General features: G+C 41.4%; 4 protein-coding genes across 6 annotated transcripts; 2 read left to right on the top strand and 2 right to left on the bottom strand.

Annotated features, from left to right (window-relative positions):
- Nucleotides 1-696: 696 nt before the first annotated feature.
- si:dkey-66a8.7 (PI-PLC X domain-containing protein 1) lies at nucleotides 697-4,724 on the top strand. Of its 2 annotated transcripts, none has more exons than XM_039812078.1 (6): nucleotides 697-1,118; nucleotides 1,794-1,930; nucleotides 2,072-2,221; nucleotides 2,765-2,920; nucleotides 3,000-3,183; nucleotides 3,859-4,724. In XM_039812078.1, exons 1-6 carry the CDS (start codon nucleotides 1,037-1,039, stop codon nucleotides 4,104-4,106), a joined length of 957 nt encoding a protein of 318 aa, XP_039668012.1. In that variant the 5' UTR covers nucleotides 697-1,036; the 3' UTR covers nucleotides 4,107-4,724. The 2 variants fall into 2 exon arrangements, with proteins under 2 accessions (XP_039668012.1, XP_039668013.1); XM_039812079.1 differs by having other exon boundaries at nucleotides 700-1,118; nucleotides 2,072-2,200.
- A 615-nt stretch (nucleotides 4,725-5,339) lies between these two features.
- On the bottom strand, nucleotides 5,340-9,818 carry gtpbp6 (GTP binding protein 6 (putative)). Of its 2 annotated transcripts, XM_039812077.1 has the most exons (11): nucleotides 9,722-9,789; nucleotides 9,167-9,582; nucleotides 8,807-8,944; nucleotides 8,652-8,722; nucleotides 8,438-8,568; nucleotides 8,254-8,324; nucleotides 7,999-8,157; nucleotides 7,336-7,544; nucleotides 7,063-7,211; nucleotides 5,712-5,864; nucleotides 5,340-5,626 (listed from the first exon to the last, which is right to left on the bottom strand). In XM_039812077.1, exons 1-11 carry the CDS (start codon nucleotides 9,772-9,774, stop codon nucleotides 5,494-5,496), a joined length of 1,683 nt encoding a protein of 560 aa, XP_039668011.1. In that variant the 5' UTR covers nucleotides 9,775-9,789; the 3' UTR covers nucleotides 5,340-5,493. The 2 variants fall into 2 exon arrangements, with proteins under 2 accessions (XP_039668011.1, XP_039668010.1); XM_039812076.1 differs by having other exon boundaries at nucleotides 9,167-9,818.
- Nucleotides 9,819-10,675: 857 nt separating this feature from the next.
- Nucleotides 10,676-14,615, top strand: LOC120566023 (T-lymphocyte activation antigen CD80-like). The gene is made up of 5 exons (XM_039812223.1): nucleotides 10,676-11,165; nucleotides 11,267-11,593; nucleotides 12,089-12,373; nucleotides 12,672-12,848; nucleotides 14,062-14,615. The coding sequence occupies exons 1-5, from the start codon at nucleotides 11,099-11,101 to the stop codon at nucleotides 14,136-14,138; spliced, it is 933 nt and encodes a 310-aa protein (XP_039668157.1). The 5' UTR covers nucleotides 10,676-11,098; the 3' UTR covers nucleotides 14,139-14,615.
- A 6-nt stretch (nucleotides 14,616-14,621) lies between these two features.
- Nucleotides 14,622-23,189, bottom strand: nit2 (nitrilase family, member 2). Its single transcript, XM_039812224.1, has 10 exons — nucleotides 23,058-23,189; nucleotides 22,818-22,936; nucleotides 22,127-22,247; nucleotides 20,816-20,904; nucleotides 20,604-20,697; nucleotides 20,441-20,515; nucleotides 19,764-19,842; nucleotides 18,262-18,360; nucleotides 16,780-16,835; nucleotides 14,622-15,215 (listed from the first exon to the last, which is right to left on the bottom strand). Exons 1-10 carry the CDS (start codon nucleotides 23,083-23,085, stop codon nucleotides 15,115-15,117), a joined length of 861 nt encoding a protein of 286 aa, XP_039668158.1. The 5' UTR covers nucleotides 23,086-23,189; the 3' UTR covers nucleotides 14,622-15,114.
- Nucleotides 23,190-23,681: the final 492 nt, after the last annotated feature.

Raw genomic sequence — 23,681 nt, 5'->3', positions numbered from 1 at the left:
TTTGGCAGAGGGAGGAACAAATTAGTTTTTAAACAGTTGAGTTTACTGTGAGGGACTGTGTACTGTCTGGAGGCAAGAGCTCATCTTGTGTGTGGAGGATATGTGATGGCACAGTCACTATACTCACTATCCTAACACAGGACAAATCTCACCTTTAAAACAACAGTGAAAAAATATGCACCAGCGAGAGACCATCTGCTAGAAAAGGTCAATTGAAGTGGAAAAGGTAGTGTTATTATATATATTATTATATAGACGTCTGCTGTCCAATGACAATAAAATGTCTTAACAACTGAAGGAAGTGTCATCTTTCCTTTACACATTATGGAACCCATTGCTGATTTTCTAAGATAAATAAAATCACATTAAAACAGTAGAAAATAAGCCATATGTTAACTGAGGATTCTTTTTGATTGAGAACCAACCATGGGATATTTCACCCATAAACATACAGTAGGTTAACATTTGTATATTATGTATATGTGGATTGAGGCTCTGAAAATATCAGATCATCAATGCAAAAAGAAATATACCTATACAGCCAATTAATAAATGATCACTTTAGAATTCATGACAACTCATACTGTCCGACAATACTGTCTATGCGTACATCACATAGGTACATCAGCTCAACTTCCTGTTTGATATTTGCTCCGCCCCCTTTTCTAACGTCACAGCAACGACGCTGCGGGTGCTCTGATGTATTGTGTTTAGAGACACGCACGTATGCAGAAAAAAACAAAAACAAGTGGTCTGATGTTCCTGAAGTGTCCCTAAACAGCGGAACATAGCTTTAAGTGCTACACTTGTGACACGGTGTAGCGTTCAATCAACACAGAAGAATCAGGAAATCCAAGTTTCATCCCCCTCTTCCTCCCCCTGACCCCCTCCTCCTCCTGCGGTCGAAAGGAATTAGATAAAGGAAGAGGACAGGATCGAGCACATGATGACTAACTTTAAAAGGGGTTTCGCATCTAAAGTTCGCAGCTGGTTTTAGTGAGCGAGTCTCCTGCAGGCGTGTGACCGACCGTGCGACATGGATCTCGGCTGCCAGGACTGGATGTCAGCTCTACCCGCGGAGCTGTGGGACGTCCCTCTCACTAACCTGGCCATACCCGGTAAATGGAACACTTTCTCACTTTCTCTCTCGCTCGCTGTTTTCACCCTAACTTGTGATAATGTAACTTACCAGTGCAGAATAGCCAACTACTCCGGGATCAACAATTTTCTGATCATCAATTAATAAATCAAGTCATTTCTATACACAAAAATGCCATCTAGCCTAAATGCACTGCTTCCGGTCTAAACGTGAATAGTTGCTGCTATTCTCCTATGATAGTAAACTAAATACAATCTTTTATTATTCTTTTGTTTTTATTTCACTTTTTTCGCCTTGTCCATCTTATTATTTTATGATCACCTGTATTGGTTTAGTTAATTGGTTGGCTAAGCTTTATTTGTTCAGGAAGTCTGAGAACACATTATCTATTCTATATATTAACCCTTTCTTTATACTTCTACAGGCCTATTCTATAACACACACACACACACAAACAACACACACACACACACACACACACACACACACACACACACACACACACAAAACACACACACACAGATTAAAACAATCACAAATTCTTTTAGATGTTAATGAATGTGTGTTTTGCATCTGAGTCTAGTGGTTAGGTGTGTATAGTAGGTATACCAGAAACCAAACCAGTCTTTCCCACTTCAGAGTTGAGGAACTTGTAAAGCTTTATTTCTCTTTGTATTGCCACCTGTTTGTCCAGGGAGCCATGATGCCATGAGTTACTGTCTGGACATCAACTCCCCCTTGGTCCCGTCTGAATCCGACTTTTTCCGGCTCCTGGACAGACTTTTCTCCTGCTTCACCAGACCTGCCATCTTTAGATGGGCTACAACACAGGTATGTACAGTATGTAGTGATAGGGGGACTGTGTCAGAGTGGGTGGAAGGACCCCTATGGGACTCAGAAGGTATTGCTGTGGTGTAAGACACAATCCTAGGAGTATGTTTTATGTTTTTATAAATTGCTCTTCCTCCCAAGGACAAAAGCATCGAGGAGCAACTTTCGATGGGGATTCGCTTCTTCGATCTCCGCGTTGCACACAAACCCGACGACTCCTCCAGCTACCTGTACTTCACACACGTCATATACACACATCTAACCGTTGTGGTGAGTACGGTCATCTTACTGGTAAGTCTCAGCAGAGGTAGAAAGAGTACAACAATATTCTACTTAAGTAAAAGTACTATTACTTCGATGAACTTTTTCTACAAGTGAAAGTATACCAGTATAAAAATCTACTCAAGTAAAAATGAAAAAGTAACTCATTTAATATGAACTCAGTGTAAAAGTTACTTAGTTACTTTTTAACAGCAGGGGGAGACATACTTTTTTTAAATATTTATTCTTATTCAATGAAGTCACAGTCTTTGAGATTTGATAGACTTTCGGTTTAGTTTGCTGACAGATACAAAACAACCTTAGAGACCTTTTTTATTTACTTTTTTTCACAACTCCGTAACGGATGGGATTTAAAGTGTAGCAAAGTAGCCTACAATACTTCAAACAAAACATATTTAAAGTAAAAGTAAAATTACAGATTTTAAAAAACTACTTTTAAAAAGTAAAAATACAAAAGAAAACTACTGAATTACAGTAATGTGAGTTACTGTAATTAACTTCCAACTCTTTGGGCCTTTATAGTATGTTTCTATAAATGTCCTCCCTTTACAGGAAACCCTGGCGTCTGTGGCCACCTGGCTGGACTCTCACCCTAAGGAGATTGTTATTCTTGCTTGCAGCCATTTTGAGGGAATCGAGGACAAACTCCATCAATTGTTCATTTTCTCCCTGAAGAAGCTGTTTGGCTCAAAGCTCTGCCCCCAGAAGGTTAGCGTTCTCCACGTACAGCTGATTCACCGTATAAAAACAACACTCTGCCTTAAACAAGCTCCCCTGCCCTCCACAGGAATCCGTCCTGACCCTGCGGAGCCTGTGGGCATCTGGTTACCAGGTCGTCCTGTCCTACGACTCCCAGAGTGCAGCGAGACATCAGGAGCTGTGGCCTGCCATCCCTTACTGGTGGGCCAACCAGCACACAGCACAAGGAGTGATCAGTTACCTGGACTGGAACAAAGACCTGGGACGTCCAGGTGAGGGTAACTCACACTGACTCGGAGTACGGCGGCAAGCTTAAAGTGATGGTTCGGAGTAATTTCACCCTAGGGTCCTTTGCACCATGACCTCGAGCCAAACACCCCCCCCAGAAGCTTTTTTCACCTGGGTCGAACATTGGGAGAGTTAGCGTAGAGTAGCGTTATCAGCTGAATAGCTTAGCGCAGGGGCTAATGGATCCGAAGTGTCTCTTAACATTACCCCACTAATAATGCCCGAAATGATACCAAACGTCTACAAGTAGTACAAATAGGTTATGTACTCATAAAACGATGGATTGGAAAGTTTGTAAGTACACCAGAAGTTTATGTAAATAACACTTGCCTGCTGGCTTGAGTCATTTTTTACAACAAAAAAGGAAAAGTTCTACGATTGCAGCTTGTTAAATGTCAATATGTTCTAGTTTCTTCTCTCCTCTGTGACAGTAATCGGAATATCTTTGAGTTGGGGACATAACAAGACATTTGAGGAACTCATCTTGGGCTTTGGGAAACACCATTTTCTGACATTTTATAGACTAAACAACAACTAATCAAGAAAATAATCCACAGATTAATTGCCGATGAAAATAATCGTTAGTTGCTGCTCCGGTAGAGTGTAACATTACAGCATACTGTGTGATTCCGATAACTCATAGTAACTTGTTTTTCCAGAGGGCTTCTTCGTCTCTGGCCTGAACCTGACAGCTGATAGATATTACATCACCAAGAACCCGAAGCAATCCCTGCGGACGCTGACCTTCAGTAACTGGGAGTGTTTGAGGAAATGGCTGGAGGAGCAAGCGCCTGGGTCGGACCCCAAGAGCGTCAACATCATCGCAGGAGACTTTGTGGGTCCACTTCCGCTCTGCGCTCTGGTCATTGAACTGAACAAAAAACTTCTGCGGAAGAATGCGAGATAGAACAAACAAAAGCAGGAACTTTTCCTAAAAGAGCTATTGTATACCTCATTTCCTCTTCTCGATACTTCTATTTCTATGCACTTTTGTCGTCGTTATACAGAAGAGGAGTAGGGCCACATGTGAAAAATGTATTTGAGTTTAATCTCAGAACTCAATACGTGTTTTCACATGTGGCCCTAATCCTCTTCCGTATCATTAAGACCTTGAACTGAAATAAATGTTTAGAACCAAATCTGTATTTTACAATCTGAGTTTCTGTAAGTTACATTCACCAAAAAAAACATTCTGTACGTGTCAAATCTACAGCTCTCAGGTGCAATATTGTAGCGGCCAAATACTCTACGTTGTTTCATGTGTTCAGACTTTGGCTGTTGTTTCTTGTATGTACTGTACGTTGGGTGTTGCTGTGGTATAAAGGTTATAAAGGTAAGCTCCAAATTGTTGTTGGCAGGTGTTTGTCCCGAATGGGCAAATGTGCTGTGACACTCAACGCTGTGATGCTGGAGCACATTTGTTCAAAATGCTGTCTTATTGTTTATGGATTTAATGCTGAAAACTGAAAGAATGGACATTTTCATGCTGCACATTAAACCAAATAAACGTTTTGTTATTGTTGCTATAACCCTTGTGTTGTCCTCGGGTCAAATTTGACCCATTTAAAAAAAAATATATATAATAATAATAATAATAATAATAATAAAAAAATCTTTATCAGAAAAGTGGGTTTCTTTCAACCAAATTTTCTGAAAAATAACGTGGATTGTTCCACACAACACTATTCACAAGTAAAATAAATGATCAGCCCACTTACTTTCTTTAAATGTGGATGCTTTATTAAATTTTATAGCATTCCAAAAGAAAAATTATGAAAGAACGCGGAAAAAAGTGACTAAAATGTCTGGCAAAGCTTCAGAAACTTTGGGGAAAAAACCCACAAAAATGGCAAAAGGCGCAGAAAAAAATTGGAAAAAAAACATTGGGGGAAAAGGAACAAAAGTTTTGAAAAATATGACCAAAACATTGAAAAAAAAAAAAGTTCAAATTTTGACCCAGAAAAACTAAAAGTTGCACGGTCGACGGGAAGACAACACGGGGTTAAAGTAACATCCGACGATTCTTGAACGCTACACAGCATGTAAACATTAGGCAGCGTGTCAGCCACGTCCCTCTGAGTTAAATAACTCAGTAGCTAACAGTATCAGACTGAGCTCCTTTAACAAATATGTTCCACAAGAATGTCGACAGCGTCTTTTATAAAATGATTGTCAAATATTTAAATATACTGTACAATACATAGTCTTTTTCTTTCTTTAAAAAGAAGTTTGCAGGCCACATGGAGCAGTCATTTCCTCGGAGCTGCTGTCATGCAAGATGCAAGAAAGACTCTCTACTTTGCTACGGGCCTGAACACTTTGTTATAGCGTCCGTAGGCAGCGGCGCTGATGATCACCTTGACGACTGCCGAGCCTTCATCTGCATTCACCTGCACGTCCTGAACGGTGGCTTCCTTGTACAGCCAACTGTGGACGAAGACGTGCATTAACTGTGGATGCTCTCTTATTCTCAAATATAAAAAATAAAAACAGTGAGAAAAACAGCTCTAACCTTAACTGAGGCGTGCTGAGGTCAACTGTGAGGTCTAAAATGTGTTTTCCTGTCGAGTTTACAATCTCCGCTTCCACTGCTTTCCTCAGCTCATCCAGGCCTCGCTGCTCCAACGCAGAAATGGCCAGTGTGTCGGGCTCTGGACACTGGTAGCTGAGGAGGGACAGAAAATACTTAACCAAGTACTGGCTCGACCAAATTCACACAGCACACACAAAAAGGTCAACAAATGATATCACTCATAATAATACCCATATGGATGCAGTGTGTCCTGGAAAAGAGGACGATTAATTAGGTATGCAATTTAGTCATCTAAAAGTAATGTCTTATATAGTTTTGAGTACAGATAAATATGGTAATTCATGTCTTAAATTCAGTTGTGTAAGTTACATTTTGTGGTTCTGTGATGGAAGGAAACATTCAACCTGTCATGGAATCTACTGTCGAGATCTGCTGCTCATCCCCTTAAAAAAGGTACAATATTATGCTGATTTTCCTGTTAGTACTTGTATTTTGGCTTTCTACTCGAACATAACATGTTTTTTAATGTTCAAAAACACATTATTTTTCTCAGACAGTCTGTCTGAATATACCTGTATTCACCCTGTGTCTGAAATGCTCCGTTTTAGTGCCCGTCTCTTCATGGCCCACTATGGCAAAAAGCCCAGTCTCCTCTGATTGGTCAGCGTTTTGTGTCTTCTGCATCTGCGCTCTTGGGCTGAATCTCACTTCTCTTAAATTGCATCCACGGTTCCTTCATTTGCTTCAATTCCTTGCATATTAGTCCGTTCCACCGAGGAAGCATGGATGAGACTTCCTTTCCTCTGAAGCATCATGTGAAATTTGTCAGCTGTATGAGCGGAGTCAGCGACGGCTTTTAGCTTTCGGAGATCCCTCCTCCATCCTCGCTCCTCGGGGCAGGAATAAGCGCTCTGAGACGGCCTTCAAGAAGACGGACCAGAACATCTTCCTGTTTAAGCGAGGAGCTATCAAATAAAAGACTTGGGATCCACCCCAGATCTTCCGCATCTTCACTCTCTGAGTCTCTGCAGCACCATTGGCACCTTCTACCTATATATAGTGTAGTTGTGACATCACAACCGTACGGAAGTCCTAACGGCACGTTTTAAAGGCCCAGTTTCTGAATACGTGCTGTGTACATCTGTGGATTGAGCATTTTGATACTTTCACATTATTTTTATAGCACCTCGACCTGCTTTATGATCTAAAAAGAAATGGAAACCTCACTTTTTACAATAGGGGACCTTTAAGGATAAACTTGGGTCTTATTTTGCATTCTAAAAGATCTTTGAAAGTCTTAGAATAGGTTTGTGGATTTTTGTTTTCTTACTTGTCAATGAGGTCAATTTTATTGTGGACTTCTATCATGGAGCTCATCAGCCGGTCGGGGATTTGCATGTTCTTCAGTACTCTCAGTACGTTTACCTTCTGGTTCACCGTCTCTGGATGGCTGATGTCTCGCACGTGAACCAACAGGTCCTGGAAGGGCGGGAAAGACGAGTCAACAACTCTTACTCTCTTTTAAAACCAGTCGCACTGAAAACTTTGGATCTGCATTTCATCACAAACACCCTCATCGTGAGCACCAGGTACATGTACACACAGAGTGTTTAATATCTTCCAGCGTGGCAGAGAAGGAGTCGATGAGCTGGTGGGGCAGCTGGGACAGGAAGCCGATGGTGTCCACGTACAGAACAGTCATGTGACTGGGCAACTGGCCGGCGTGGACGGTGACATCCAGCGTAGCAAACAGCTGGTTTCTGGGTTGAAGTCCACTGTCGCCAGTCAGTGCTTTGATCAGGGTGGTTTTTCCTGGACAGATGATGGAGAGAAACTAAACCAAAGTGTGGCCAACATCCTCACAAACTGCTGAACATCGCATTATCGAAACCATGTTTAAAGCTATACCAACTGGAAAAAAGAATCACATATGCCTTACGGCTTCAGAAGCCAAAATTCTTAAAGAGGTGGATGCCTGTAATGCCTCTGCTACTGCAATGATAATATTATGGTAGAGTGCATATTATATTTTAATCTAATATGATCATGGCCAAGTCATTTTTTTTTTTTATTAGTATGATTTCATGGCAGTAATTTCTAGATTGGTTTTGTAAGATGCATCTGCAAAAATGCAATTATTGTTGCAGCTGAAGAACATGTCATAAGGACTGTTGAAAGGACGTGAATATGGCAAAATGACAGTGTATGTTTGGTTTTGTGATGTTTCAATAAAACAAACGTTGCAGCACCGTTTCCGGTCTCTCACCACAGTTTGTGTATCCTAACACAGAGACGATGGGGAACTCCTTGTGTTTCCGCTGGGATCGCAGCAGGTGCCTCTTTCTCCGCAGTTTTTCCAGCGCTGAGCGAATCTTCATCTCCCGCTCCTTCAGCAGTCTCTGCTGCACCTCTATCAGGGTCTCACCTGGAGGCACCAATCACCAAGCTGAAGCAATGCTTAACATCCATACATTCATACATACATGTGTATGCTGCGGTTTAAAATCGCTCAGGATGTTACCTGAACCTCCGATGTATCTCGACCCTCCACCCTGCTGATCCAAGTTCGCCATTTCATTTTTCAGACGAGATCTGCCACCATCAGATGAAGACATTTTAAAATCCCAATGGGTGATGGGAAAAACATAAATTGGAGAAGAAAAAAAACATGTCAATGATGGGAAATTTTGAGCAGGCAAAGTTACCTTAACAAGGGGATCTCTGCCAGAGAGATCTGTAACTTGGCCTCTTTTGTCCTGGCGTTGCAACGGAAGATGTGGAGCACCACTGAGTATCTGTCAAAGACTTTAACCCCCCAGGCCTCCTCAAACTCCCTCTGTGTGGAGGGAAACATGGCCGTCAGTGTGTAAACCCTTCCTGTATGCTGCCAGCCAGAGAGTGATTTTCAAATAAACTTACCTCAGACAAAGGAGACAGACGCTCCACATTCACAAACACTGCACTGATCCCTGCTGTTTGCCTGATTTTCTCTGAAGGGGTAAAAGAAGCACAGAGTCGTATAAAGACACACTCCCTGCACAGATGCACAGCTGGACACATAATGGAGACAATACCTGTCAGAGACTGGAAGTTGCCTTTGCCAAATATCTTCTTCTTCTCTGGTGTTTTGGTGGACAGGATGATCTTGTCCACAACTCTCCAGTTGTCCAAAGTGTTCACAAGCCCCACGGCCTCAGCCATCATCAGCTCAGCTGCACACAGAGCGGTAAAGTGAGGGATTCTCCAGCAGCAGTGGCAGAAAAACGATCCTGTCCTGTTAGTAGTGTCCTGAGGAGTGTCCCGGGACAGTGTCTGACTGTCCCGGGACACTCCTCAGGACAGGACAGTTTTTCACACACACACACACACACACACACACACACACACACACACACACACACACACACACACACACACACACACACACACGTTACCGGTTGTCAGGTGCTGTTTCCTGCTTCCCCACTTGACATCAGGGTGAACGATGAACACTCTCTGCTGACCCTCTCCGAGGCCTGCAGGAACCTGCAGCTGGAACAGCTCCTCCACCTCGCTGTCACCAATGAAATCTTCATCATCATCTTCCTCCTCGTGCTGACCACTGCTGAAGTCATCTGTGTTCTTCCACCTGCATGCGGAGAGTGCAAACGCCCTAGAGTGTGCGGGAGCCGCAGCTCTCGGCCGGTGTGTGTGCCCGGTGCTGAGTGTCTGAAGCAGCGTGCAGCTTGTTGCTGCTGCTGTCCTAACGTTACAGCTGTGTCCTAACGTCCTAACGTTACAGCTGTGTCCTAACGTCCTAACGTTACAGCTGTGTCCTAACGTCCTAACGTTACAGCTGGGTCCTAACGTCCTAACGTTACAGCTGGGTCCTAACGTCCTAACGTTACAGCTGGGTGCGCGGAGTCGCTGCGGGAGGGGCAGCCATGAATGAATCCTCCTCAGTGTTGTCATGTTGCCTCCGGAAGTTCTCCTTCTGGTGTCATCGGGACTGCAGTAAACCACAGAGTAACTTTGGGCTAGTCATGCTAAAGAGAGCCACCATGTGCACTGTTTACGTTTTTTTTCTTCTTCTTCTTCTTCTTCTTCTTCTTCTTCTTGCTCTCTGACGGATCACAAACCAACCTGTGGAGCGCATACTGCCCCCTGCTGTAGCAATACGTGAACTGTCTAAGTTAAGTTTTAATAAATATAAGATGGAGTTTGAGTTAGGTATTTATGCTGAAAAAGACAGCATGCTATCTGTTTTGAGCTTCGGGCATAACCTTGGGACATTTTGTCCCGAGTAACGCCTTCCAGGCAGAGTTTCCTTCCAGTCTATGTACTTAACCCATAACGTCTATGACTGAACCACAGCTGTCATTACTAACAATTTTTTTTAAAGGTATAAGTGGTTAAATGTATGCATTTGACAATAGTTAGTATTTGTGTTTGTTACGTTAATCGTACTAGTGGGACTTTTTACCCAGTTTGGGAGGAAGAAACAAGGGTGACTAACTACCCAATTTATAAATACTGGTGGTCATTAGTTTTCACCATTCTTTTGTACATCTTTATTGAAACATTCATTTAAACAAAATCGCACTTGAAGCATTACATTTCCTCTATCACAAAAACTACACATGAAAACTAAATATTGTTTATCCAACCTTTTTGTGCATACAATATTCATCATAAACACCAGTAGAATTACAATATTCTACTATATTGGTTAGTTGAGATGTTGTATTACAAGTGCTGACGAAAATCGAATGTATTTTGTATTATTTAGGCAGCTGTTAAAACTGTATTCAGTACGATTCAATATCACCTTTGCAAAAAGTGCAAATATACATACAATATTAAAATTTTGGTAAATATATTAATCACACTAATGTAGATTTAAAATGCACTTATTTTGCTTTCAGACGAACGTTTTTGAATCTCGCCGGGTGCCATATCAGCTGGCAACATCCCAGCGCGTGGGTGAGGGCGTGTATGAACTAAAAACAAGTCAAACAGGTCGGACCAATCTCCAACAGGATGCATTCTGGGAGAAACTAACAGGGCTGAGGTCTTTAAAGTTGTTCATGTGTATACATTTGTATCTTTCACTGTTATGTCAGTTATGTTATGTAATGTTAGTCATTCAATTTAGGGAAGACGCGCGCGCGAGAGAGAGCAGGTATGGCAACAAGTCGCAACATGACTGACAGTGAATTCATTCAGAGTGAATTTTGTGCGTATGACTTGGAGTTTGCTAACGGGAGCGAGCAGAAGACAGGGGAGTAAAGTTAGACGGGAAGTAAGTACGGTCCTGCAGTTTAAAGAGGACAATATCTTTGAGTTGTTTTGGCGTCTTCCGTGCGCAAACGCGCCCTCAGCGGGCTATGCCGCCAGTGGCTCTATGGCGCACAGGACTGCTGCTCAGCTTCCTCTGTTCCTGCGCATGTCTGGGTAAGATGACTTTCTGGTCATGCATATTAAACACTGACATAACTATCTAAACTAAAACTTCCTGATGATTTACCTGTGCTGTTTCACCTCTTTTTCCACAGAGAAAGAGTGCGTCGTTGGCATTGTGGGGCGGCCTGTCTCACTGCCCTGCGTTTACCCCCAGTTATTAACCTCTGTGAATGTTTCCATTGAGTGGAGGAGAGGTGAAGAAGTAGTGCTCAAATCAGTGTGGAAAAGGGATGGCGATGTGGAGGAATGGAGCATTAACCGGGCCACAACCCCAGCGGACGCAGCACTGACTGGGAACGTCTCTCTGCAGCTACCCACAGTTGATCCTACAGAGCACAACACCTATTATTACAGTCTCCTCGTCATTTCAGGGGAGAATCACAGCACTGAGCTGTGCACAGTGTGCCTCAGGACAGCAGGTCAGTGTCAGTAATCACAATAATATTTATAGGTCTTATATTGTAAAAAGTGAGATTTTCATCTCTTTTTTTTATTTATTTATTATAAAGCAGGTCGAGGTGCTGTATAAATACTGTGGAAGTATCAAAACACTCAATCCACAGAGAAACGCACACAGCCCGTATTCAGAAACTGTGCCTTTAAACGAGCCGTCAGGACTTCCGGTTGTGATGTCACAACTATACAGGTAGAAAGGACCGCTACATTCATTTCCTGGCTTTTTCTTTTTTAGGTAGGGGGGCTTAAAGAGACAGGGCTAAAAGTGGGCATTTCAGATAGAGGGTAAATACAGGTATATTCAGACAGACCGTATAAGAAAAATAATGCATTTTTTTAACATTAAAGCATGTAAACATGTTCTAGTAGAAACCCAAAATACAAATATGAATCTGAAAATGAGCATAATATGGGACCTTTAAAGGAACTAACCCCTGTCCTTTGATGGCTGTTTGCAGCCGGTTTCAGCTCCCCGCTGCTGCAGAGGGAAGAGGCCCAGCAGGGAGATGAAGCGGCCTTCATGTGTCACTCCACTGGTGGTTTTCCTGAACCTGCAGTTTACTGGCTCATCAACAACACAGAGGAGCCCCCCGAAGGCTCAGTGAGGACCCTGGCGGCATTACTCCCAGACTCCCATCTGTACAACATCACAAGCTATCTGACGGCCAACATTTCCAAAGACGCCAGCGTGTCATGCATCGTAGAGAACCTGACCATGAACGAAACCTTGACATCTACAAAGTGTGAGTGATCTGTCACTGCCCTTTCAGTTATCAGGGCCTCAAACACACCGTTTGTTCACTAATCTCTGGTTCTTCTTGGCACTGGTTACTTCATATTTAATATTATACATATTTTATTTTGTTATATATATACTATGTTTGAGGAGGTGTTCTGGTGTTTTTTTTATCTTATTTATTATTTCTGTTATATTTCTAGTATTTTATGTATGAGTGTGTGTAACTTGCTGCTGTAACAGAGTAATTTCCCAGTTTGGGATTATTAATAAAGTCCATCTATCTGTCCATCCATCCATCTAAGATGGGGTGAAGGGCAGCCCTGTGGTGGGTCGAGCATCCGAAGCCTTGTGGATCTTCAGCACGGCTCTGTGTGTGGTGGTCGGGGCCATGGTGCTGGCAGGACTCATCTATCAGATTCACCTGGACAGGATGAGTAATAGGAAGAAGAACGAGTACCTAGAGCAGCACCCTAACAGAGGTAGGCATGTCTGAAGGTGTCTCCCATGTGCCAGTCTTAAGAAGCTATAAGGCCATAGATTTTTCATGTGTCAAATTCTTTTATTCTAACATTTTTGACATTATTTCAATCTGGAAACAGATTCTTTACACATTATGAATCAAAAGTGAGCCACACTTCAGCTCTGAAATTATCTTTCCTGTTCCCCTGATCAAATTGAATTACATTGCAATTTGGAAATAAGAGGAATATCTGAATGTTTAGCTATAACTATACTACTACTACTACCACCTTGGTGTGATGAAAAAAAGAAATGATATTCAGTATAAAACTGCTCCCAAAAGGTTTTTGTACAACTAGATGGTCTTTCCTCTGATCCTGAGCAGCCTCTGTTTGTTTCTGCTCATTAATAATGTTAATGACCCCAAATAACCTTACCTGATTAAAGGAATAGTTCAGATATTTTGAAGTGGGTTGTATGAGGTACTACTTATCCATAGTCAGTATTACCTACAGTAGATGACGGTCGGAACACCCCTAGTTTGGAGAAAAAGACTGGAGTACAGAGCTGAGCAATGTACTGCTGGGGACGGATCACCTTAAATAATCTATGTGCTATATTTAGAATATTTTCCCTACTTTACCTTGCCGCCAGACAGCCCTTTCTGACAAGGATGGATGCTCTTTTCAAAGTCACCAGACTCATTTGGCAAAAAAAAAAAACCTTTGGTGTTCTAAAAGGGTGAGGAGGTAACAAAACTAACTAACCAACCAACCTATGGTGGCAGCTGTAAACCAGTAACTCCCTATTCTGTGAGCTAAAACTACTGTTTTTGTCAAAGGAGTCTGGTGGCTTTGAAGAGAGCGATACAACAGCTTCAGTTCCCTGTCACAAAGGGCTGTCTGACAGCAAGGTAAAGCTGTGAAAATATTCTAAATATAGCATACCCCAAACTGGTACTGCTTTTTTAGGTGGGTCTTTTTTAAGGTGGCTAGAATACATCTTGCTGCTGCCCCTGTCCATGGATAGGTACCTCATACAACTCCATTTCAAAAGATCCAAACTACCCCTTTAAATTACTTTTGGTGAAATCAAACAACCTTTGGTAAAAAAAAAAAAAATGTCAAAGAAATGTTTCTTAAACATACAGCTTTGTTATTTATGCAGAGGTACTCGTGTGTAATGTACTTTTGTGACCGCTGCAAAACTCACTGGAGCGTTTGCTGTCACCAGGATACAAACGTCGATGTCCAGACGAGGAGGAGGAGGCGGAGGAGATGAAGCCGGAGGGAAAGGAGACAGACGTGTAAAACAAATCCTCATTAACGGTCACTTTTCTGACCTGACGCAAATAGAGCGCTGGCTTGTAAATATGGATTTTTTGTGACCGCTGGGTTCACCATTTCAATATTCAATACAAGTGGTGGGTCCAATGTAGATATACGTATAGTGTCTCTAATTAACCCTTGTGTTAAACCTTGTGTTATCTTCCCGTAAACCTTTTCCCGACGTTTTTGACGCCTTTTTTTTTTTTTTGCTTTTTCCAACGTTTTAAATTGTTAAATTTTTTTCTACACATTTATACATTCTACATTCACTTATTTCTAAGTCCCATATTTTCTGATATAAAACAAAAATTGAAAACGGGTCAATGTGACCCAAAGTCAACACAAGGGTTTAAAAAAAAAAAAAAAAACATCTCACAACTTCACCTCCTGTGAATTCTTCCATTTAATGCACACTCCCTTTCTTCTTGTTGTGGTGTTTAATAAAGATGTTCAAACCCATACCTGTTGCCTTTTTATTTAATTTGATAGATATCTTTATTGTTTTTGCCTCACGACAGAAAATGTGAATATTTCTTTTAGATTTAAAATCTCTGGTCCAACAATCAATTCAATTCATTTCACAAGCCAAAGAAAGAAACCCCAAAGGTTCTACTCCCAATACTACCAAATGGATTAAAAGATGTAGACTGTCACATTAGAGAAGCTCTAACCAGCAAATACTTAGTTTTACTTGGTAACTGATATAAACAATTAACTGCTTACCAACATTTTCTACTGCTCAGCCACTCATTTCAGCACCAGACACACAAAACAAAGCACAGTTCCATCCTTAAGAGGTGGGTGAGCATCGCCATGCCAACTGCATCTCTTCTTCCCTCAATTCAGACAGAGCGGCCCGTTGCTTCAGAGGGAGAAGAAGGCGCTGGCTTGGTGGCAGAGATCTGTTGCATAGTTTGTGTCGGTACCTTGGCACCTTCTTTCTTAAACGTCCCGGCGTTCAGCTGGATCCTCCCTGCACAGACGTCACTGCGTAGATGTCGTCCCGACGCTGCGCTGTGATCGGGATCTGCTGCCGGATGTCGGCTAAATACTGCAGGTCTGGGAACAGGTGGCACATACAGATACACACAGGTTTAGTGGAGTGCTGCAACTAACCATTACTTTTATTATCGATTAATCTCTTAAATATTTTTGCGGTTAATTGATTAGTGATTCGAAGGGCTGGGCAATATATCAATATTATATTAGTCTATAACCCGTCGTTCCACTTTTGGGATTGCTCCGTTGCTTCCGGAAATTCCGCCGGATGTCCGTTACCTTCCTCTTTCTCTGTGTTGGCGTTCTAACCTCCGGTGGATTTGTGAGGACTATGGTTAACTGCTCCTCAGATCTCTCACGATTGTGATTGGTTTAAAGAAATGCCAATAAACCAGAGCAGGTTTTTCTCCCATCCTGGAATGCTGTGTGGACTAGCCAGACCCTCCTCCGCAGCGCTGTGGAGTAAGGTCTGGCGATGCAAAACGTATATATTGATATCGTGATATTAGACGAGATATCGATATTTTGCATATTGTAATATGACACAAGTGACTGTCTCAGTTCTATTATTTGCCTTTTTACTGATGATTATCACAAATCTCATTGTGTAAATATATTGTCAACCCTACAATATCGTCACAATATCGGTATTGAAGTATTTGGTCAAAAATATTGTGATATTTGATTTTCTCCAAATTGCCCAGCCCTAGTTGTTTGGGCTCTAAAATGTCAGAAAATGGTGAAGAATGTGGATCAGTGTTTCCCACAGCCCAAGATGACGTCCTCAAATGTCCTGCTTTGTCCACAACTCAAAGATATTCAGTTAACTGTCACAGAGGAGAGAAGACACTAGAAAATATTAATAATTAATTAATAATAAGATTTATTTTCAGATATCATGCATAACATGAACAAATGGATGACAGGGTTTCCCCCAGTGTATTGCAAGCCTGGTGACTCACCAGGCCTAAGTTGCCCCCCAGCAGGACTATCTTGCTTGGAGGCGTCTCTCCTCCTCTCTCCCTCCTGTCTTGCGGGCTCTTTACACACACACGAGATCCAACCCCCCCCCGTTCCACTTCATCGTATGGTACAGTAATGCATACACTCACATTCCTGGACTTATGTGGTACTCAAAGCTTGAGCTAACTTTCTGTGTCCTGAGTCTAATACACACTCAGATTCCTGAACGTATAAGGTAATCAAAGCTTGAGCTAACTAACTGTGTGTTCCCAAGTCTATACATCTAGAAAATAGAAATATTTCTACAGCGGCTCGGTTGGAAACTTTTAATATTCTCAATTCTCCAGTAAGCTTTTAGTACTGATTTAATGTAATCTGTTTTATATATATATATTTTTTTAATTCTGTTTCACGATTCCATCCATTCCATTAACGCTGCTGTTAGTCTGGGAGTGGCCGGCACCGGGCCCTCGTCACAAAAAGACACTTGCCACTGGACTACAACAACTTTTCTGGGGGAAACCCTGTGATGATGTGGCACAGAGAGCAAATCAATGTTATTTTGCAACAACAAAGAGGCCAGAACATGGCTCAGTCCTGCAGTTGGAACTCTTTTGATCAATACTGTCTGCAGAAACAAGCAAACGGTTCTTCCACTCACCGATGTCAGCATAAATCACAGCCTCCTCTGGTCCAGCCTTGGAGATAACTTCTCCCCTGCAACGACACACTGCAACAATCACAAGTCTGCAAAACGTAACGCCGGAAAATCTTCACAGAAAACAAAAGAAAAGCTTTCAATATGACACCAATATCCATGGAAAAAGACTGCTTGTTAGTAGAAGGTCATCAAGTACATTTACTAAACTACTGTTCCTAATTTTGAGATTCTTACTATTACTACTCCACTACATCTCAAAGGGAAAAACTGTACTTTTAACTCCACTCTATTTACTTGACAAATTAAGATTTTATGAATAAAACATATGATCATTTATTAAATGGTATAGATTAGACTACTAAACATTTAAAGTAGTTAAACTTAGCTTCACCTTAACCAGTAAAATGTCAATTACATGTGAATGTACACGTTCTGCATAAAGAATGCTACTTTTCTTAGCGCTTTGGATATTTTTAGTACATCTTGCTGATAACCCGTCTATACTTTTTTTTTTTTTTTTTAAATGCAGGACTTTGACTTGTAATGGAGTATTGAATAAGCATTATGAATAATGTTACATTCCAGATTCCATTTTGTTTTATTTGTTTCCTATATTGCAACACTGTTTTCCTATCCGTGTGAACAGACCTCGGGACAATCCTTCTGCCCCTCCTGACCCGTTCCTATCTTACTACATGTCATCATGTCATTAGAGAATATGTATATCCTCGTGTGTCTCATTAAACCTTTAGAACATTGCGAACCAAACCCTGCTTTGTTCTCTGAGATCTTGCCACTGCTCTCAGAATCAACTCACAGGGGTCAAGCCAGTGTTGTGTCAAAATGTGATAAAATCTGGTTTATAATTAAATTATGGGCAAATATGCGATGTGTGTCAATGTGGTATAGACCGGTTACTTCACCAGAAAGACTGACCTGAGAAGTATCCAATTGGATTCTCAAACAGCATGTCCTGAAAACGGTTACTGGTGGATTTCTTTTGGACGACACTAGACAAAGGGATCTTCAGTAAGCATTCCGGAACTTACTCTGTTGTTTTGTGTGTTGAACTCTTTTTGAGCACATTAAACTCTTTTTACATCTGATTCTGACTCTGTGAATTTTTCTAAGACCTTTTGGGATTTTGTCATACTTTGAAGAGAAACAGGAAGCCGTTGGCGTTCAGGTCCGAGCCATTAATCGGGCGTGGGCGTCGGATCTATAATTTACTACGCTACAACACCAGTAGATGGTAGGATTCCAACCACAAAACAATCCTGCTCGGATTGTTTCACAACATAAAGGATCAAAATACTTTTGAGTGACACAAGTCATCTATCGCTTTCCTTTCACTGACTTATGGCTCCCTCGCTACCCCAGCGTCACTAACTGGTGTTCCCTCTGATTCCATTCACACAGTCACACCCAGTATGAGCTGGCCAGAGCGTGCAGAAGGTAATATGTTACTGCTTGGTACTGTACCATGGGTTTACAACAGTGCTGTGACCCCAGGCCACGTATGAAGAGGTTTCATCTCTGGCAGGAGACGCCGTGGCCACGTACACTTGGTTATCAATCGCCCTAAGAAGGAGACAATGAGACCATGATCAAAACATACAGCAGTAAATTGTTGCTTTATTTAGTTATTGTTGCTCCTGTAGACCAGGGGGCTGCAACTTGCCGCTCCCTAGCCCCCTCTCCAGTGGCTCCAGTTAGTTTTAAACATTTTAGTTTTCATTTATCATTGTTGTAGGGCTGAAGGGATTCTTACATTCTTCATTTACGTAAAATTTAAGTCAACTAAAAAGTGTGTCATAGCCTACGGCCTGGCGCCTTCTCCTGTAAGTTTTGCCGAACCTCAACAGCGGTCCTGAGTTTCCATAGACTAGCTATTATACTATTAAAGACATTTCAAGAACAAATACACTGCATTTGCTAAAAAGTATGTGGCTGGGGATTAGAGTGATTTCAGAACTGCTACAGAAAGCAGAGCAGAGCAAATGTACTTTTAAGAATTTGATCAAATGGTCAAAAGACAGGGCAAAAAAAATGGCAACAAACATAACCATATTAATAAATGCTCATATGTTTTGCGGCACCAGACAGATTTTTTTATTTTCTATGGCCAAAAATGGCTTTTAATAGTAAAGGTTGCTGACCACTGCTCTAGACTGCTCTTAAAACCAAAACATATAATAATTAATAATTATCACATCATTGCTCTGGATATACTTTAATCACAAGGTCTTTGGTGTTGCTTCTGTAATGCAAATCATTAAAAATACAAAATGTACCAAATAATACATTTATTAACCATAATTAGTTTGCTGTTTCTCAAGGTACTTTCCGTTTGTAATATCTTTCATTTGGCTTTTTTTTTATTATGATACGAGTATCAAGATTTTCAAAATGCATACTTTATATAAAGTTGTTCATGGACACAAAAAGCTACATTAGACATTTTACAAAAATGTACAGCATAATGGTGACTATGATTATCAGATGCATGTGATCTAATAGTCAAACTTTAGGCTATGGTTGCAGAAAATACTTCCTTTCTGTTCCTCTTCGTCCCCTCACTCTAAATCATATTACATGGTGTGGAATGTATTCATTCATGCCTCAAGTTTAGAATATCATGGAGTGACATAAATCAGCCCCTATATAGGGTTGGGCAATATTTCAATATGATAATGTATCGTCTTTCAATGGAATCATAACTGTTAGATTAACACTGTTTACCGCATTGTTGATGATTATTTATCTAAAATCTCACTGTAAAAAATATTTTGTGATAGCACCACTTGTCAACCCTAGAATATCGTCGCAATATCGATATCAATGTTTTTGGTCAAGAATATCGTGACATCTGATTTTCTTCATATCACCTAGCCCTATATATAAGATAGTTGGTATCAAAGTAAAATGTGTCTTCCCTAGATAATGAAGTGAGTGTGGACAGTGACTGGGACTGTGAGTCTGACCTCGCCCTCTGAAGCAGCTCCCAGTGAGCTGGACCTGTGGTCATGTTGAAGGCCCCAGGGTAGACCAGCAGCTGACAGCCTGAGGACAACAGGACAACCCCGTCAACCCCCCCGCACACACGCCGTTAAAAACAGCCCAGTGGACGCCACGTCTCATCCATAGACTGAATAATATTAATGGACAAAGCATCCGGTTCGGCGAAGTGCTGCAAATGTGGACGTTCCTTAAACCTGCATCCTATCTGAATTCCAGCAGGGGGAGACACGTGCGGTTACAAAAGGAGTTGGGTTTCTCTAGAAGTCTATGAGAAAGTGACCCACTTCTCACTTGATTTATCAGTAAACATTTTCATAATGAGTTTATGATCTCAATCGCTAGTTTTAAGTCTTGGCAACACAGAATGATGTTAATTTTTTGAATTATGGTCTTGTTGATTTTAAAATCGGCGATAAAGCGGGGGTGTTTTAGGGCGTGGCTATGATGTGATTGCCAGTGAAAGTGTGTAACGTAACGTGGCTCCTAACTCTCGTCTAAAATCGTCACATCCATAACCAGGATGGCTGCGCCCGTAACGGCAAACTCGACAACTCACAGCAGATCTCCACCAACCAATGGGTGACATCACACATGCTCTGTCCATTAATATTAACAGTCCATGGTCTCATCAGACACTTACCCTCCCTGCTGTAGAGCTGCGCCAGCTCAGCAAACCTGATGTCGTAGCAAATCCCCACACCCACCTTACAGAACGCTGGCGGAGGAGTTACAGAGAAAACAGATTCAGATGAAGCTCGTCCAGCTGTAAGGATGAAAACAGGAGTCGGAGAGATGTCACTTACGTGTTTGGAACATTGACAAACTGTTGCCTGGGCTCAGAGTCTCGGACTCCTGGAAGCGGATTTTCCCAGGAACGTCAATGTCAAAGAGGTGAATCTTCAAGGAGGAAACATGAAGAGAAAAACGTTGAGGTGGTCAACGTCCTGCTGTAACCTATGTGAGGTTGTTAAGTAAACAAATGACAAATAAAATAGTGCAGTTGATGCACACGTACCTTCCTATGTTTAAGAATCAGCTCTCCATCAGGCCCAAACACTGTACAGCTGTTGTACAACTTCCCACCGTCCTCTTCCGGGATGGATCCTGGGGAACAACAAGTCACACTGTTCATTGCTCCGCTGTGGAAAAACAGGTTTAGCTTTATATTTATGTAGCTTTTTGTATGATTTCACTGGTGATCTGTGCACAGAAACAATATTGTTGTTGCTGCAAGAAGAGCATACAATGTAACAAAGCAGGTGCAATAAACAGGCATTCAATGTATTCTGGAAGTTTTTTGTGATGAAGGTAAATGAACATTATCTACCTTTTGGCTGCGCCAAATTGTCAACTATTAGCCTCATTGACCAAAATAACTGACTTCCCACACTTCTCAGGTTTACTTCTAACAACTCCCAGAGAGAAAAGTTGATGCTTTTCCCACAGCATTTTGACATGTCATAGCAGCAGAAGCCCCAGTGTGACTAATGTCTCAATACATTATAATTTAGGTATGTCAGTTCCAGGGTCCTGCCCTGTATTGTGCATGCTCCATGCTTCAGCGACTTCACCTGAGCTTTACTGGCAAAATGTCTGTCGTTAAAAAGGCTTATTGTGGGTTATATGGAGCAAGATCAAACCTAAGTGATAGAGGCTATTCTGTGGATACATTTTATCAAATATTAAACATTGCAGTGGTTGTAAATGGTGCATCATCCACTTGTCAAACATAAACTGTTATAATTATTAATGCAGTTCAAATGTGACTAACATTGTAAACGTAAATGAGGAACAGTGACAGTATTGCCAGTTGCTATGCAATGCTATTGTCATTGTTTTGAAGCTGTTTCTTTAAGCTGCTCCCTCCGCTAAAAACACAATATTTCAAATGAGATCACTTATTAACTCTGCTGCTGGTGGAAAAGGTCTGTCAGCCTTTAACTCTGTGGCACTAATACCAAAACCTGATGTGTGCAGTACTGGTGTTCTAGATAGAAGGGAATGCTGGCATAACACCTATATATATATATACTACATGCAATTTAAAATAAATAAATAAAAACAAGAGTATGAGTAGTGAAATGGGCAGGGTATATTAAGGGCCCATGATTTTACAAGAAAATCTTATTTCAAAATATTTTCTGAAAAAAAGACAGTAGAAACAAAACTGACATAATATTATACTGTATTGTAAATATATTCATAATACTTCCAAGTTTCAGAGCAGAATTAACATTAGAAGTAAACATTCAGATGCAAATTTACAGTAGAGGAAAAATACTTCCACTACTCTATGGAGCCTGGTATGTATGGCAGTATAACCTACCTCCCACTAGAAACACCTTATTCTCCTTGGCTGCCTCTGACAGCACCTGAGTGGACTCTCCTGGGATCCTCTCAGCATACTCCGAGAAGAAGCTGGTTCCATATGGAGAATTGAAGCATTCCTGTATTAATGACAGGTGACAGACAGCAGGAAGTGAATGCTGACTCATGCACTGAGCACAAATCAGAATGTATCCCCTTGCTGTCCCCATATGTGTGACTAATACCACTAAATAATATTTGTGGTACTTACCATTATGGTTATAGGATGTGCAATGCCTGATAAGGTACTGGTGCAATATATATATATATAGGTTATATTGGTATTATGCAATTGGGCATTGTGTGCAATACAGAAGTTATTGACCACAGCATGAGTTAACGGGAAATGTGCAATAATTATCAAAATGAAGTGCAATACGAGGGGGAGGACGTTTTGTGGGTTCTCTTCTGTTCTTCTGTGATTGTGAGAAAGGGGGGTATTCTGTGAGGTTTATTAGATGTTCATTGAAGCATGGATGAGGTAATTATGTTTCTATAAAGGTTAACTCTATTTTTATTGTGTGTTTATGCGCGATGTGTCGCCATTTCGTTTCTCTCGAATGCCCAAGACGAATTTCTCCTATAGGAGACAATAAAGGCTTATCTTATCTTATATCAGAGACCCCCCCTCCCCCCCCTCTCCTGCTCACCGGCAGCAGCACCACTTTGCTGCCTTGTCCCGCAGCCTCCTTCACCAGCCTCCGGGCTCTGCTCAGGTTGTCCGCCTTGACGCTCGTCACCTGCAGCTGGACCACAGCCAGGCGGAACTCTAACAACAGTCAGGGTTGTTAACGGTACAACTTTAGAACTGGGTCAACACTTGGAGACATTTACAGACTGAATATGCATAATTAGCTACAACTTCACAGAGTAGAGAACTTTGTACTTACTGGACATGGCTTTAGCTAAAGTGGACATGAATGCAGAGTGGTCTTGTTTGTTGTCACAGTCCAGAGCAGCAGAGCACGTGATTCCGGATGGCTATGTGGTTTTCAAAATAAGAGTCTATAGTTAGTCGAAAGTCCTGGCCAGTGGCCAGTAACGGTTTTTACGACGTCAGGGAGGTCCGGTAAAACAAAACACATCGATCCAAAGGAATGATAATGAAGGCCTGCAGATGCAAACTGATTGTTCCTCTATCTTATCTATTAAAGGCACACGACGACACATGCTAGAGCTTATATTAAGTCCAGCACCATTAATGTGAAGTTTAGAGACGGAAGTTACGTCAGCAGGGGGTGGGTGTTTTGCTTCCAATACAGTGTCAGTCTCTTAATACATCCATGGTGTCAGTGCATGCCTTTCCTCATTGGTTAATCAGCAACAAATATCTTAAAAATTAACATAATTGACACTACAGGGGTTACTCAGTATGAACACAATTTCATTGTGCAATGTGCATATACTGTATATTTACACTATATAGAATTGCCACATAATTTACATTTTGAATGTTTGGACCTTTATTAAAGGTGCAGTAGGTAAGACTTAGAAAACTAACTTTTTGTCATATT

This window comes from Perca fluviatilis, chromosome 9 (genome assembly GCF_010015445.1).
Source record: "Perca fluviatilis chromosome 9, GENO_Pfluv_1.0, whole genome shotgun sequence".
Classification (NCBI taxonomy): domain Eukaryota; kingdom Metazoa; phylum Chordata; class Actinopteri; order Perciformes; family Percidae; genus Perca; species Perca fluviatilis.
This window is presented reverse-complemented; position numbering and strand designations above follow the sequence as displayed.

Coding starts and splice junctions, on each gene's coding strand:
- LOC120566023 (XM_039812223.1), top strand. CDS start 11,099: ATGCCGCCAGTGGCTCTATGGCGCACAGGACTGCTGCTCAGCTTCCTC. Junction 11,166..11,266: donor CTGTTCCTGCGCATGTCTGG/GTAAGATGACTT, acceptor CTTTTTCCACAG/AGAAAGAGTGCGTCGTTGGC. Junction 11,594..12,088: donor AGTGTGCCTCAGGACAGCAG/GTCAGTGTCAGT, acceptor GGCTGTTTGCAG/CCGGTTTCAGCTCCCCGCTG.
- gtpbp6 (XM_039812076.1), bottom strand. CDS start 9,683: ATGACAACACTGAGGAGGATTCATTCATGGCTGCCCCTCCCGCAGCGA. Junction 8,325..8,437: donor GCAGAGATCCCCTTGTTAAG/GTAACTTTGCCT, acceptor TGATGGTGGCAG/ATCTCGTCTGAAAAATGAAA. Junction 5,627..5,711: donor CTCAGCACGCCTCAGTTAAG/GTTAGAGCTGTT, acceptor CTTCGTCCACAG/TTGGCTGTACAAGGAAGCCA.
- nit2 (XM_039812224.1), bottom strand. CDS start 23,085: ATGTCCACTTTAGCTAAAGCCATGTCCA. Junction 22,937..23,057: donor TTTAGCTAAAGCCATGTCCA/GTAAGTACAAAG, acceptor GACTGTTGTTAG/AGTTCCGCCTGGCTGTGGTC. Junction 15,216..16,779: donor TGTGATTTATGCTGACATCG/GTGAGTGGAAGA, acceptor ACCTGTTCCCAG/ACCTGCAGTATTTAGCCGAC.
- si:dkey-66a8.7 (XM_039812078.1), top strand. CDS start 1,037: ATGGATCTCGGCTGCCAGGACTGGATGTCAGCTCTACCCGCGGAGCTG. Junction 1,931..2,071: donor TTAGATGGGCTACAACACAG/GTATGTACAGTA, acceptor CTTCCTCCCAAG/GACAAAAGCATCGAGGAGCA. Junction 3,184..3,858: donor CAAAGACCTGGGACGTCCAG/GTGAGGGTAACT, acceptor TTGTTTTTCCAG/AGGGCTTCTTCGTCTCTGGC.